This window comes from Chrysemys picta, chromosome 13, assembly GCF_011386835.1.
Source record: "Chrysemys picta bellii isolate R12L10 chromosome 13, ASM1138683v2, whole genome shotgun sequence".
Classification (NCBI taxonomy): domain Eukaryota; kingdom Metazoa; phylum Chordata; order Testudines; family Emydidae; genus Chrysemys; species Chrysemys picta.
This window is the reverse complement of record NC_088803.1, coordinates 46,570,516-46,587,119: the sequence shown is the minus strand read 5'-3', so window position 1 is coordinate 46,587,119 and position 16,604 is coordinate 46,570,516. Positions and strand designations below refer to the sequence as shown.

Sequence of the window (16,604 nt, the reverse complement as noted above, 5' to 3'; positions counted from 1 at the left end):
TGGATAGGATCTTCCTGCCTGCTGAAGTGAACCGCCAGCTAAATTTCATCCCATTCAATTCCTGATCTCTGCTGAGACTGCCAGTTATGTTACCACCAAAGAACCAGCAGTGGGCAAATTTTACTCATTGACCCACACTGGGTGATGCAGTGGTGAACGGCTCTTTGTTCCACTATCGAATGTAAGAAAGCAATATTTAACTAATACTGAACTGTGTCCCAGTAATACTTCAGAAATTATATATATTAGGACCAGGAGAGCCCAAACCAAAAACAAGCAGAGAAAATGTGCACAAATTTGAAGGTCTCCTAGAGTTCCAAGAATGGACCATGGCTTAGAACTCCTCTGAAACTGGCCACATAAAGCCTTATGAAACCGAATAACTTTCATAGAATCACAGGCCTGGAAGGGACCTCGAGAGGTCATCTAGTCTGTCCTGCCATAAGTGCAGGGGACTGAAGTATTATCTAGACCATCCCTGACAGGTGTTTGTCTAACCCGCTCTTAAAAATCTCCAATGATGGAGATTCCACAACCTCCCTAGGCAATTTATTCCAGTGCTTAACCACACTGACAGTTAGGAAGTTTTTCCTAATGTCCAACCTAAACCTCCCTTGCTGCAATTTAAGCCCATTGCTTTTTGTCCTATCCTCAGAGGTTAAGAACAATAATTTTTCTCCCTCCTCCTTGTAACAATCTTTTATGTACTTGAAAACTGTTATCGTGTCCCCTCTCAGTCTTCTCTTTTCCAGACTAAACAAACCTCCCTGGTTGTCATGTTGTCTAGACCTTTAATGATTTTTGTTGCTCTTCTCTGGACTTTCTCCAATTTGTCCACATCTTTCCTGAAATGTGGCACCCAGAACTGGAGACAATACTCCAGTTGAGGCCTAATCAGCACAGAGTAAAGCGGAAGAAATACTTCTCGTGTCTTGCTTACAACACTCCTGCTAATACATCTCAGAATGATGTTCGCTTTTTTTGCAACTGTGTTACACTGTCGACTCATATTTATTTAGCTTGTGGTCCACTATGACCCCCAGATTCCTTTCCTCAGTAGTCCTTCCTAAGCAGTCATTTCCCATTTTGTATGTGTGCAACTGATTGTTCCTTCCTAAGTGGAATATTTTGCATTTGTCCGTATTGAATTTCATCCTATTTACTTCAGACCATTTCTCCAGTTTGTCCAGACCATTTTGAATTATAATCCTATCCTCCAAAGCACTTGCAATCCCTCCCATCTTGGTATCATCTGCAAACTTTACAAGTGTACTCTCTATGCCATTATCTAAATCACTGATGAAGATATTTAACAGAACCGGACCCAGACCCGATCCCTGTGGGACCCCACTCGTTATGCCCTTCCAGCTTGACTGGGAACCACAGATAACTACTCTCTGGTAATGATTTTCCAACTAGTTATGCACCCACCTTATAGTAGCTCCATCTAGGTTGCATTTCCCTCATTTGTTTATGAGAAGGTCATACGAAAGCTTTACTAAAGTCAAGATATACCACATCTACTATTTCTTCCCTATCCACAAGGCTTGTTTCCCTGTCAAAGAAAGCTATCTGGTTGGTTTGACATGATTTGTTCAATAAATCCCTGCTGTTACTTATCACCTTATTATCTTCTAGATGTTTGCAAACTGATTGCTTAATTATTTGCTCCAGTATCTTTCCGACTACAGAAATTAAGCTGACTGGTCTGTAATTCCCCGGGTTGTCCTTATTTCCCTTTTTATAGATCGGCACTATATTTGCCCTTTTCTAAGCTTCTGGAATCTCTCCCGTCTTCCATGACTTTTCAAAGATAATCGCTAATGGCTCAGATATCTCCTCAGTCAGCTCCTTGAGTATTCTAGGGTGCATTTCATCAGACCTTGGTGACTTGAAGACATCTAACTTCTCTAAGTAATTTTTAACTTGTTCTTTCCCTATTTTAGCCTCTGATCCTACCTCATTTTCATTGGCATTCACTATGTTAGACGTCCAATCGTCACCAACCTTCTTGGTGAAAACCGAAAGAAGTCATTAAGAATCTCTGCCATTTCCGCATTTTCGGTTATTGTTTTTCCCCCTTCATTGAGTAACGGGCCTACCCTGTCCTTGGTCTTCCTCTTAGTTCTAATGTATTTGTAGAATGTTTTCTTGTTACCCTTTTATGCCTCTAGCTAGTTTAAACGGGTTTTGTGCTTTGGCCTTTCTAAGTTGATCCCTATGTATTGTTTATATTCATCCTCTGTAATTTGACCTAGTTTCCACTTTTTGTAGGACTCTTTTTTGAGTTTTAGATCATTGAAGATCTCCTGGTAAGCCATACTTCCTATCTTTCCGACGCAGAGGGATAGTTTGCTCTTGTGCCCTTAATAATGTCTCTGAAAAACTGCCAACTGTCTTCAATTATTTTCCCCTTAGACTTGTTTCCCATGGGATCTTACCTACTAACTCCCTGAGTTTGCTAAAGTCTGCCTTCTTGAAATCCACTGTCTTTATTTTTCTGTTCTCCCTCCTACCATTCCTTAGAATCATGAACTCATTTTGTGATCACTTTCACCCAAGCTGCCATCCACTTTCTAATTCTCACCAAGTTCCTCCATATTTGTTAAAATCAAATCTAGAACAGCCTCTCTCCCCTAGTAGTTTTCTCCAACTTCTAAAATTAAAAATTGTCTCTAATACATTCCAAGAACTTGTTGAATAATCTGTGCCCTACTGTGTTATTTTCCCAACAGATGTCTGGGTAGTTGAAGTTCCTCATCACCACCAAGTCCTGTGCTTTGGATGATTTTGTTAGTTGTTTAAAAAAAGCCTCATCCACTTCTTCCTAGTTAGGTGGTGTGGTAGTAGACCCCTACCATGACATCATCCTTGTTTTTTACCCCATTTATCTTTACCCAGAGACTTTCAACAAGTCTGTCTCCTATTTCCATTTCAACCTCAGTTCAAGTGTATACATTTTTAATATATAATATAAGGCAAGACCTCCTCCCTTTTTTCCCTGCCTGTCCTTCCTGAGCAAGCTGTACTCTTCTATACCAATATTCCAGTCATGCGTATTATCCCACCAAGTCTCTGTGATGCCAACTATGTCATAGTTGTGTTTATTTACTAGCATTTCGCGTTCTTCCTGCTTATTTCTCATACTTCTTGCATTAGTATACAGACATCTAAGATACTGATTTGAAACCCCCCACCCCCAGTTCTGTCTCGTCTCTCCTTTATCCCTGCTATAACAGCCCATGCTCTCCACCCGCCCAATTTCCGACCCTTCTCCCAGGTCTCGATGTTTTGATCATTTACAACTGCTCAGATATCAGACACACACCATCTGAGCCCCAGCTAAATGACAATGAAGGAAATTGCTGCCAAAAGTGTCTGTAGATGCTGAATACTCAACAGCACTAATAAGTATTTACAGAAAGGTCAGGAAATGTTCTATCCCCGTCTGCCATTATAGTTGCTATAGAAAGAGCTGTCCATCTTTCTGGAGATAAAAGGTCTCCTTGGCTACATTTTCCGTGTCAGTGTCTACTGTGTCAGTTACTGATGGCTTCCCCCCAACAGCATCACAAACTTGGTACTAGAGGCAGCTATTCGAACAGAGCGAAACAGCAGCATTTCTTTGTCATGGTCATTTAGATTTCGGACTTCAGAGAAGAACTAAAAATAAAATAAAAGTAATAAAAAAAACTACTTACAAAACAGAATTGTAAAGTGCTAATGTAATGCTGCATTATCTGAAAGATAGTTATTATAATCAAGACAGCACTGCTTTGCTCTACAATCTTTCTAATGAGATGCACTGGCAAATGCTATTCCAATTTTTGTACAAAAATTACCTTTACTTGTTTTCACATCTGCTAATTTTTTTTTAAATATATAACCAGACAGCACAAGAGCTCACACAACCGCCAGCTTTATTAGTTGTGCTTCTAAAAGTATAAGCACGCAGGCTCCTGAAATGGGTGATATTTACAAATCCTTTAATGTATTGTCAGCAACTGTTGTTATTGTGATTAAAGGCTGACTGATTTACAGTACAGCTGTGTTTAAGCAGTTAGAGGCATTTGTCTCATCACAAAAGACACTATCAGTGTTTGGTAAACTTCTAACCTAGTTTGACAAAGACTCCTTTTGCAGCTTGCTAAAATAAGATTAAAAAACAAACAAATTTAAAAACATCTTTAAATAAGGCTAAACAACATGGTGGCTTGATTATAGCATTCTGCTAGAATGATCACTCTTATAATCTTAGAACTGACAGTATATTTAGCATGCTGAGTTACAAATTATTTTGGTCTTGTTGCACATATACTCAAGGATGATGATTCTGACAATGTTATAAAGAAGTCAGAGAAATTGTTGCTGGAAATACCTGCAAATCAGCAGCACAGACTGGAAAAAAGGGAAAAGGAACAAGATGTTCAAAAACCTCTACAGTTTTTAATCTAATACTTCCAAGGATTTCTGTTGTTGATATCTACCAGGAAGAATGTCATTTAACTACAGCAGGAATGTATTCTGCAGAAGTTCCTAGCGGGGACAATCTATTTTGAAGTTCAAGTTCCATTTATCAAGCTCTATCTTCTAGATTGGCTGAGGAGAGAGAGTTTTAGTGATAGTTAACTGAAGGGTTAAAATCCATGTGCATTTTATATAACAACCTGGTATATGGATTGTGCCACCTCTTTTCCAGACCCAAAGTCCAGAGTTTGGTCTGGAGACCAGAGGCCTAGCTAATAGTGATCAGTAAGAGAAAGCTGGGGTAAACAAGATAACATTGCCTTTGCTAAGATATGCTTGGTCAGTAGAAATGCCAGATGTTGAAGCAATAACTGAATAATTATGTTTCATCCAATGTTTCAAATTGAACAAAGGATCCCTGTTCCTATTGTGTTTCTCCTGAAGGGAAAACAGTCTTCCCACAGATCCAACCTTGAGTTTATGAAAATTGGCACATGTCAGTATAATAATATGGCATCCTTCCACCTCCCTTCCAAGGGACCAATGCCCTGCCTTAAGACATAAAGGAGACAATCTCTATTTCCATATGCTTTCACTGTTTCTTTGCTTTGACCCCTGGGAATGTACCCATTGGACAATCAAAGGAGTTGCTCCATTCCTATGGACCCCAAATCAGAATTCAACATATATATTTTATACTAATAACATTTTATCAAAGTATTAATTAAATGTTAACTTGCTAACTTGAGACCCTGGGCGGAGACATTATGTAACCTTTTAACCATTGGCTACTGTGCTATCTTGTCTTGCTGCAAAACCTATCCCGGGGTGTGGAACTGCCTACCCCGTCACTTTCCCCGGCCCATGGAAAATCTATATATTCCATTGTAATCAATTGACTGACAGTGTCTCTGAGCCTAATGAACAAGGTGACACTCCGCCAGCGCTGTGTGTAACAAACTCCTATGCTTGACCTTTACACGATGTGGATTTACGTCCTTCATTAATTCTCCACCCCAATCCTCTCTACTAGTAAACTGGACCACTTCTGGGGTGAGAGGAGAGCATGCAAAGCATATATCTCCAAAGTGGACAGCTGTCTTTTCTATTTTCCAAGTAATTATTGCCTGGGGGTGAAAATAAACTGCAACAATCACATTTTATGTCCTAGGGTATAGAAATGAGAAGTATCCTGTATTTAGTAATTTGTCCAATATTAATATCTACATGTGGCAATTATATGCAGCAGGCCAATATTAATCTAATGTGGCTTTATTAAACTGTAATACTTCCGTGACTATATTTTTGGTGTTTTCTAGACTTTCAAGTAATTACTAGTCAGGCAGTCATTGTTTTTAACATGATGGAGAATGGTCTTGTGGTTCAGGTTCTAGAATGGCGCTCAAGAGATCTGGATTCAATTTGTGTGATGGGTCTTTCTGGGTGACCTTAGGCCAATAACATAGCATGGGGAATGAAGGGTCCAGTCCACACTGAAATGTAACAGGAGTTGGGGCCTTAACTTCACTAAGCAATTTTGATTATCCCAGCCTTAAATCTCAGTGCCCCAGTTTCCCCACTGTAAAATGAGCTGATGGAAATTTTGAAAAATTTCAGCAACAACAAAAGTTTTTGTTTCACTGGAGATTTTTCATGAGGTATTTTGTTTTTCAATGAAAAATTTTGAAAACAACGTTCATTTCATTCTGGTGGGAAAAACCCCACTCTCTTTTATTTTATTTCCTCCCGGAAAAAGGTGAAGGAGATGAAAATGAAAGTAACTAAAGGGAGAAAAGCATTCTCCCTCCCTCTGCCCCTTCCTATCTTTTTCTTGTGCAGGAAAAAAAGGGTGAAGAAAAAAATTTTCAAGTGTGATAAAGTGGGATTGTCTCACAATTCTGAAATGGAAAACTCAACAAAAATGGTTTGTGGCTTTTTTGTGAAAATTGTCATAATCAGTGGAACCCCATTGTTCAATATAAAAAAAATGAATGTTTTTGACTAGTTCTAGAGAAGAATTATACTTCCTGTCTACACAGTATGTGTCTTGTCTGTTTAGATTACAAAATCTCTGTGCATGTACAACAACAAACACAATAGGGCCCCAATTTTAGCTTGAGATTCTAGGTTCTACAATGCAGTACAATAATAATAAAAACAACAACAATTTCCCACCTTTATTAATTTACAGAGGTAGTAAGGAAAAAAGAAGAAGAAGCAGAAAACACATGCAGGATATAGTGAGGCAAACTTCCTCTTTCAGGTGGCCGAGTCTGTTTAGTGACAATCACATAAAACAGTATCTGTCCCATTACAGCAGATATAATTCAGTCTTGTCTGCTGAAATGTATCAGTATTTTTGTGCTGTTAGAAAGTAGACTCTCAGACCCCCGTAGCTATTATGTTAACTAGACCTTATGCGTCACTAAAAACAAAGGCAACTGAGAATGTGAGATTTGCATGCACTTTGAGTTTTACATTCATTGCATGCACTGCAACTTTTACATTCTCTTTGGTCTGCCCACAGAATTTACTATGAAAGGCCAAGCTACCAGGGTAGGTTGAGAGCAGTAATTCTGAAAACATCTATGTTGTACTCATGATTAGTTCTGATTTTTATGACTCAAATTTGCCAGTAGTAAAATTGCAATTTCCGAGGTTCCCATGTCCAATTTCTACCCTTCCTTAGAAAAGCTCTTTTCAGTTTGCTCACCTGATGGGAACTTTAAAGTGTGATATGTTAAATCAAATCAGTTCAATACGCCTTAACGCAGTAATAGTCCCTCCAAGAATGAAAGCAGATATACATTTCAAAATAATTTCAACAATGAAAATAGCCCGAGGTCGTATTTCTTAAGCAAAATATTAAAATATAAAACAATGAATTCTGAGCAGCATAATCAAAAAGAAACACCTTCTTTTACATTAGGAATGCTCTGAACTGCTGCTTTGTTGTTTCATCTTTTTTTCCCCCCATTAAATCAGACACTTCTTCTAAATCAAGCCCTCGGGGAGTAAGAGACAAAAGTGATGAGAATGCAGCGCGTGAATATAAAAGTGGAGCATGTGTTTTATAACTAACTCTGTTCAGAGATCAAGGGAAATGTCACTGTTTATAGCCACCAGTAAAGAATCAATGTAATTATATTTGTAGTGTCAATTCAGGTCAATATTCTAATACATACACTGTAAAGCCACAATTACAATTTACATCGGAGCTGAACTAGGGTATTTATCTCTCAACTCTTTCTTTGTGTAAAATAATATCCCAAAGCCTATTTTAAATTACAGCCACCTGATTTCAACGGTAAAATACAAAGGTTCCGTACTGCAGCGGGATCTGTTATACAGCTTGAGTGCACACTGTACTGACCCACCTCAGAAATCTGGGTTCAAAAGCAAATGGAGAGCTTCTGGTCTTTAATCTTCTGAAGTACTACAGCAACCATAAACTCAGTCTCATCCTTGGAGCAACCCCTGTCGGATCATTCATACTGCAGTGAATTTAAGAGCACTGGCACCAGGCTCCTCGCCCCCATTATTGGTTAGTAATATTTTGTGGAGAGGCTGAACTTTGGGAGCGGGGGCATGTGAGAGTAGTGGTATTGTTGCCCAGCTCTGCTCACAAACCAACCTCTTCCACTTGTGACACCAGAACGAGTAGATTGTGCCGATATTAATAATATGTTCATCCTCTGGTTTTACTATATGCTTCAGTCAGCAGTAAAACAATTGAAAGTGTTGACACTTAAATTGTAATAATTAGGCTGCATTGTTAATGACCCACACAGAGGATTCAGAACCATGCACACCTCTCAGAGATATTGTTTCAGGCTGACTGAAGCCTAAGGTAGACATCATTATATCACCTATACTCAGCTCACATTTGGTGGTTATCTTTGCAACCTAAGGGCTAAAGACTCACACTCTTACACGAAAGCTCAAGTGTTGTAGCACCAGATGGCAACCTCCACAGAAAATTACCATCTCAGTGAGCCACTGTTTAGCGGACCAATTCAGCCCCTGCTTTTTCATCACCAATACAATAAATATCATCAGTGTTTTGGTATGGCAGTTGGGCTGCTGGTATTTGAGTGAACAAGTTGTCTTTGGCCCAGGCACAGTGGAAGATGGAGGGACTAACATTCAATCTCAAAAGCAACATTCTTCACTGCAGTGATAGATGGAGTTATCTACACTCAAGTTAGCCTAGCTTGAGTGGGGGTGTTTGTATCAGCAGAACACAGTAGCTGAGTCCCCACTGCATTCCTAGCTCCCTCCAGCATCAGCAGCACTTGACCTTCAACCCCCCCCACCTGATGGGACAGCGAGCTCGAATTTAAAGCATCACTTAATTTAAGGTGGAGCCTTTTGTGGGTGCACATAAATTGGGTCAGAGGCAACAGCTGAGTTATACTTTGGACTAACAGTGCACTGAAGGCAAGCCCTCACAGTGTGAAGGAAAGAGGATGCATTGGCTGTGAATGCACTCTTTCTCTGGAAATACAACCACAACAATCCGAGATGGCAACTACCACATGGCACCCTACAAAATCCCGAAATTAATTTTTTGGGGATGAACTCCTCCAGTTAATCTACTCTGGAACAAATAGTACATCTCAGCACTGAAAAAAATACTCACAGGCAGCATGCAAAACTTTGTATGCCTCTATCATAATTAATTGCCACCAGTGAAAATGATGATAGTTAATATAATATTTCAGTGGTTGTCTAACAGAAAACCCTAATGCTAGCAGCCCAACTCAGGCGAGTCACCCCGCAATAACAAACAGATGATACATTGTGGAAAAAATAAACACTAGATAGAAGTTCCCCCAGAGGTTATTATAGATATTGATAACATAGTGCTAATAGCTTGCTTTGACTGTTTCTAAGATAGGACAGTCAACGTCAATTGCTTTTTCTTGTTCTCTGACCATTTTTCTACTCCAGTTTGCTTTAACCAAGGAGAATACAGAAGCATTATCTTTCACTCACTATGGCTTGATTCTTGCTGCGTGGATCTCAGAGCACCACTGAGTGTACAGAGCCCTGCAGGGCTGTGGTGAGGACCTTGTAGAGCAGCATATGAACCAAAGCCCACCCATGCAACAGGGGACAGGTGATGCATGCAACACAGAGGAGCTCATGGCTCTGCAACAGTGCAGGGTGGGGGATTTTGTCTGGGGTCACTTCTCCAGCTTGCTGAGGTGGGGACAACATGGGCCTCTACTACATGGCAGCAGAATGCGTAGCTTTCCAAATGGTGCAACTGGGGATCTGCACCAGTGGGTCCGGTGTGTGTTCAGAACAGCTGTGGATTCCATCCATGTAGTAGCATCACCCCTTGCCCACTGGTAGGATTAAGCCCCGGAACACATGTACACCCATCCCTCCCACCTCCTCCCTCTAACGTTAGAGGTAGAGCTGGTCGGGAATTTTCTGACGGAAAATGCAGTTTCCACAAAAGCAAACATTCCCATAGGAAAATTTTGATTTTGCTGAACATCTTCAATTTTCTGTCAGGAAAATCAAAATGAAATATGTTGTTTCAGGCCTATTCAACCCAAACTGGAATTTTGTTTTATTAATTGGACTGGAAATGTTTCAAATCAGTTCCAAAAAAAATTAAGCTGCATTTTCCTAATGTATTGCCTTATGGGAGTTGCAGTTCAAGCCTACATTGTCTCCTAGGCTCCCTGAAGAACAACATCTCCCACAATGCAATGTGGACCAGTACACCAATCTGTGTGGTACATCATAGGAGACCCAGTCAGGGAGCCTGATGCCCCCATTCTCTTTTATACTCCAGGCTCCTGTTTAATGCTGACTTGACTCAAAATTGGCCTTTCAGGTCAATTCAACAAAGTGAAAAATATCAATATCCAGAATAGCAAAAGATTTTGATTGAGAAATGTCAAAACATTTCAAATCAAAACAAATTTTTTCAGAATTTCTGTTCCAAATTTTTTTTAAATTTCAACTTTTCATCCTGTTTTGGGATGAAAACAAATTCCAAAGTTTGTTCCGCTCTAATTAGAGGCTCCATTTTCAGCCAGCCTCAAGCTGGGCTCTGAATTTACATGTCCACTTTGCACAAAACATTCCCTCAAAAAGCGTTCGTGTGGAGCATACAAAACCTACAAGCTTTTGCCTGTGCACAAAATTGGAGATGAAAATATGGTCACAAACTCAGAAAATACTGAAAAACCATAATAAAAATATATCAAAACTGAGGATAATACAGGCCTTACTTCTCCACAGGGTATCCAACCTTTCAGCGCTCAGAGAACTGGAACAGTGAAGTATGTTCTCATATCTTTTGATTTACCGTACATAAGGAAACTTCCATAGTCTTTAAGACCTGAGACACTTACCTAGAAATAAAGAAGAGCGCACAATAAGCAGAGCTACATTTTTTGTTCAATTTTGCTTTTTAAAATGACAAAAAACTTTGGTCAAACTTTATATTATACTTTATAATTATATACTATAAATACTTTATATGCATTATATTAATATTGCATTTATAAATGATTTATATAGTGTTAATAAATTATTAGCGGTTGTTCTAATGAATGCTTAATCAATTGTTATATTGTTCTGAAGCCCAACAAATCAGCAGGCTGCTTATAACTCTGGCGTATAACCATCATTACTTGTGTGTGACATACAATATTTATAAGTTTTATTAAATCTTTACTCATCATTTGTAAATGGAGACTTAATGTCAGTGTGACCACGACCTTCTTAACCGGTGCGAAGCCATATACACTAAAACAATATACAAAAAGATGGTGCTTCATTAATAGATAAGGCTGCGATTCAGGAGGCAACCCTATTCACGACAACACTTTAAAAGGTGCTTAGCTTTAAGCATTTACTTAAATTTCCACCTTTAGGACAAGACTTGACAATAGCAGACTTAATCATGTTGTTATGTTCTTTCCTGAACTGAGGCCTGCATTTGGGATATCACATAAAAAGTTAAGAGAGAGTAACGTGGGAGGATAAACCAAGGAACAAAACAATATTTGGATTGTACTTCTGATTATTTATTTTAATGAAAACAGGATTCAAGGCCCAATTCTGCAGTCTTTGCTCATGTGAGTAGACCTTACTTTCAAGAATACTTCTATCAAGTTCAGTGGCACATGTGTGGATATGGGCTGCATGATCAGGCTCACGTTTTGTATTTTGGGATTATGGCTTGTAGAACACTAAAAATGAATACAGCATTTTTGGCTTCCATTCAGAAAGCCCCCTATTCAAGCGAGCACTTAAGTACCTGCTTAAGTGCTATCCAAAATAGCAGTGCTTCCCAAAATTGGGGGCAAAGTGTTTCTATTGGGGCTCTCAAGCGATTTAAAAAATGTGATTAATCGTGCTGTTAAACAATAATAGAACACCATTTATTTATATATTTTTGAATGTTTTCCACATTTTCAAATATATTGATTTCAATTTCAACACAGAATACAAAGTGTACAGTGCTTACCTTATTTTTTTATTGTAAATATTTGCACTGTAAAAATAAAAAGAAATAGTATTTTTCAATTCACTTAATACAAGTACTGTAGTGCAATCTCTTTATCATGAAAGTTAAACTTACAAATGTAGAATGATGCACAAAAAATAACTGTATTCAAAAATAAAATGTCAAACTTTAGAGCCTACAAGTACACTCAGTCCTACTTCTTGTTCAGCCAATTGCTCAGACAAACAAGTCTGTTTACATGCGCAGGAGATAATGCTGCCCGCTTCTTGTTTACAATGTCACCTGAAAGTGAGAACAGGCATTTACATGGCACTATTGTAGCTGGTGTTGCAAGATATTTATGTGGCAGATGCGCTAAAGATTCATGTGTCCTTTAATGCTTCAACCACCATTCCAGAGGACACGTGTCCATGCTGATGATGGCTTCTGCTCGATAACGGTCCAAAGCAGTGCGGACCGATGCATGTTCATTTTCATCATCTGAGTCAGATGCCACCAATAGAAGGTTGATTTTCTTTTTTGGTGGTTCGGGTTCTCTAGTTTCTGCATTGGAGTATTGCTCTTTTAAGACTTCTGAAAGCATGCTCCACACCTCGTCCCTCTCGGATTCTGGAAGGCACTTCAGAGTCTAAAACCTTGGGTCGAGTGCTGTAGTTATCTTTAGAAATCTCACATTGGTACCTTCTTTGCATTTTGTCAAATCTCCAGTGAAAGTGTTCTTAAAACGAACAACATGTGCTGGGTCATCATCTGAGATTGCTATAACATGAAATATATGGCAGAAAATGGGTAAAACACAGAGCAGGAGACACAATTCTCCCCCAAGGAGTTCAGTCACAAATTTAATTAACACATTTTTTTTAATGAGCATCACCACCATGGAAGCATGTCCTCCAGAATGGTGGCTGAAGCATTAAGGGGCATACAAGTGTTTAGCATATCTGGCATGTAAATACCTTGCAATGCCAGCTACAAAAGTGCCATGCAAAGGCCTGTTTTCACTTTCAGGTGACATTGTAAATAAGAAGTGGGCAGCATTATCTCCTGTAAACGTAAACAAACTTGTTTGTCTTAGTGATTGGCTGAACAAGAAGTAGGACTCAGTGGATTTGTAGGTTCTGAAGTTTTACAGTGTTTTGTTTTTCAGTGCAGCTATGTAACAAAAAAATCTACATTTGTAAGCTGCACTTTCACGATAAAGAGATTGCACTACAGTACTTGTATGAGGTGAATTGAAAAATACAATTTCGTTTATCATTTTTACAGTGCAAATATTTGTAATACAAATAATATACAGTGAGCACTGTTCACTTTGTATTCTGTGTTGTAATTGAAATCAATATATGTGAAAATGTAGAAAAACATCCAAAATATTTAATAAATTTCAATTGGTATTCTATTGTTTAACAGTCCAATTAAAACTGCGATTAATTGCAATTGATTTTTTTGAGTTAATCGTGTGAGTTAACTGCGATTAATTGACAGCCCTAGTTTTTATATATATATATATCTATTTCCTATGACATATTTATATATATATTTCTTAAACAAGTTTATAATCTTTCCCCATAAAGTACTCTGTGGCACCAACTCTACTATATTTTTATCCTTCTAAGATTGCAGGACAAGTCTTTTACAGACCAGTTATTCCAACAAAATGCAATCTATAAAGATTAAAGATTAACATTTATTGAAAAATGCCTCTCCCTAATACTATAGAGATGCCATAAAAAGTAATACTTTTCATTATTATATCATTTTATGGTACAAGAGCTTTAGTATCCCATAGTACCGGTATCTCCTTCTCAATATCTAAATGAAAAAGAACACAGATTACAAAAAGTGGTTACTTCTTTCCTCTGCCCTCCCAGCTCAGCAAATATATATTAAGTCTCTTCAAAGTGAGCTGTGTTGTGGAATGAGATAAGACCCACAGTAAAGCCAAAGTTTAAACAAAATTAGTCATTGTAGATGCATTTTTACCCATTTTGACAATGTAGAATTTTAATGAGAGAATGCTGTAAGGACTTTGCACTGAAACAAGCAGTTTAATTCACTCAGCAATTCAGAAAGCTAGCCTGAGTAATGACTTTGTAATTTTTAATTATCATGGAAGAACCCTTGTTTGTGCGCTCTTTTTCTTTATTACTACTGTATATCCTATTAAAATTTAATTTCCATTCTCAAACTAGGCCAATAATATTTTCATTGTTTGGCAAATAAAAACAATAATGTAAACAAATTACTGAGGGGCACACACAGCGTGTTCACAGAATGGCATTGTCGGGTTTGCGTTTATTGTTTTGGTTTAGCATTCAAGCCATCTTATAATCGTTCAGAAATTTCTAATAGATACGTCATCCTTTATTCTATAAGAGTGAAATTCATTCATTGATGTAAGGAACATGGAAGACCTCCAATGAAAACCACAGTGGTGTGAAGTTGAGCCTACATCTCCTGCGAATGACACAGATGGCTCAGGGCTTCATAGAGCAGTGCTGCGGTGGTGATGGCTTCAAGGTAGGGCCAGTGGGCTTCTAATTATGCAGGTAAAGTGTTCACAATGCACACCCATCTGCAGGGTTACTGCTCCAATTATTGTCAAAGCGCTGGAGAGTAGCAGACTTGTCACCCCAAGCACCTGAGAAGTTCCCTACACAAAGGCTGTTATTTTGGGGTTTTCTACAAGGAGGTGGAGATGAATTTCAGCCATAAGTTTAAACTGTAGCCTGGATTTTCAAAGAGAGGTGCATCCAGATAAGCCATTTAAGGCCCAAATTTCAAAAGCAGCCTCTGATTTTGAGTGCATCAATTATTGGGTACCCATCCAGAGTCACCTGAGCACCCTCGGCTCCCACCGATGTCAGCTGGAGCTGTGGGTGCTCAACCCATTCTGACAACCAGGCCAACGATGTCTCCGTTTGGATTCCAGAACTGAGACACTGAAAATCAGTGAGTTTGGGAAATTTTGGCCCTAACTCCCATTGGTTCTCCACTTACCTTTTGTGAAATGGGTAAAATAATTCAATAAAATGAATTAGAGTAATTAATGGCAATAATATTGACTTATCTCACAGGGGTGATGTGAGGTTTAATAGCTTGGGGACTCCTGAACAAAAGGTGGCACATAAGTGGGAATTATTATACAACACCATTAGCAATTTTGCCTCCACAACTTTTTAATAAGACTTTTTTTCACTCGCATGAGTAGATTATATACAACATCTGAGTTAAACAGCTGTAGATAACAGACAATCCGTGGTTTATTTTCTCCCTGCTTCTGTCCAAATGGAAGACGGACAGAGTTTAGCACAAAAGCAGTGGATAACTGAGAACTAATACAAAGGACTGTAGTATTAATATTTATTAACTATTTGACTTACACCAGGATAAAGCTTTCTGGCATTCATTTCACAGCACGATGGGCCTGATCCAAAGCTCACTGAATAAAAGGTGAGTCTTTTGATTCGTTTTACTAGGCTCTGAATCAGACCCAGCGTCAGCTTGTATCATACTGAAATCAATAACAGAAAATGTTAAAATCTATCCTAAATATACAATTTAAAAAATTGTTTAAATATTTTACTGAACTGGTTTTTTTGCAAAATGTTTCCTTATTTTTTATTTAATTTTGGAATTTACTGCTAAAATAGTACATTCATTAAAAACAATAGATTTGCTTCCTGTATACACATCTGTTACCACAGCAACTCATCATTTCCTCAGCAGAAAGTGAAAACCTCCATTTGGAACTCACTGAGAAGCTGGTTATTCTGAATTTCATACAGAAAGGGACACTCTTAAAAGTGAAGATGAATAATGATGCATTTGTCAAAAACCCATAAAGATTTGGATGCAAGATTTATCTAGGGCTTTGATACTCCAAATGTCGTACAGATTATATATATGCTCAGTGAGGGAAATTCACCACTGCTCCCACCCCGCATGAAAACAGAGTAAGTGAGACTAAAAGGCCAGGAATCAAATTCACCGACCACCATTAAGCCACCTCAAGCTACTCCTCTCATATCATATACAGGAGTTTTGAGACATACAGTCAGCTTATGTGAAGGTCAGAGCCGGTCAGAACATTCAAATTCCATTCTTATTTTATTTGACAAAAAAGGACTTTTTCTTTTTTTTTTTGCAAAAACTTTCACATACAAAAAAGTTTTTTTGTTTTTTTTTTACCAGCTCTTGTAATGATCCAGTGATCGGTGCCTGGGCTTTCACCCAGCAACGCCCTCTATTTTGTACTATTCTCCTTATTAAGGCAAATAGAGCTTGCAAGTCTGTACCCTGCACTTGGAGTTTGCCAGCTCCTGGAACTCAGGACTGAGCACTTGTCTACACACAGTTCTGCAGCTGCCCCGCTGTAGGCTTAGTGAAGACACGACCTACACTGACAGGAGAGCTTCTTCTGTTGGCGTAGGTACCCCACCTCCCCGAAAGGTGGTAGCTATGTTGACAGGAAAAGCCCTCCCGGCAATAAAGCACTGTCTGCACAGGGTGTAGGTCAGTATAACTGCATCGCTCAGGGGTGTGGATTTTCCATACCCCTGAGCAACATGGTCTACACTATAGACTTATGTCAGTATAACTAAGGCTGAGCCTCTAGGGGTTCGTATTTGATGGAGTA

General features: G+C 38.7%; 1 protein-coding gene across 3 annotated transcripts in view; it reads right to left on the bottom strand.

Annotated features, from left to right (window-relative positions):
- CDH4 (cadherin 4) overlaps positions 1-16,604 on the bottom strand; it is a 653,967-nt gene that overhangs the window by 437,527 nt on the left and 199,836 nt on the right. The window contains exon 2 of one of the 3 annotated variants that reach the window (XM_008178578.4): positions 10,722-10,844. The exons of the other annotated variants lie outside the window; for them this stretch is intronic. Within the exon in view, the coding sequence (XP_008176800.2) occupies position 10,722 (1 nt within the window). The 5' untranslated portion in view covers positions 10,723-10,844. The remainder of the gene's footprint in view (positions 1-10,721; positions 10,845-16,604) is intronic. 3 annotated transcript variants of the gene reach the window in all.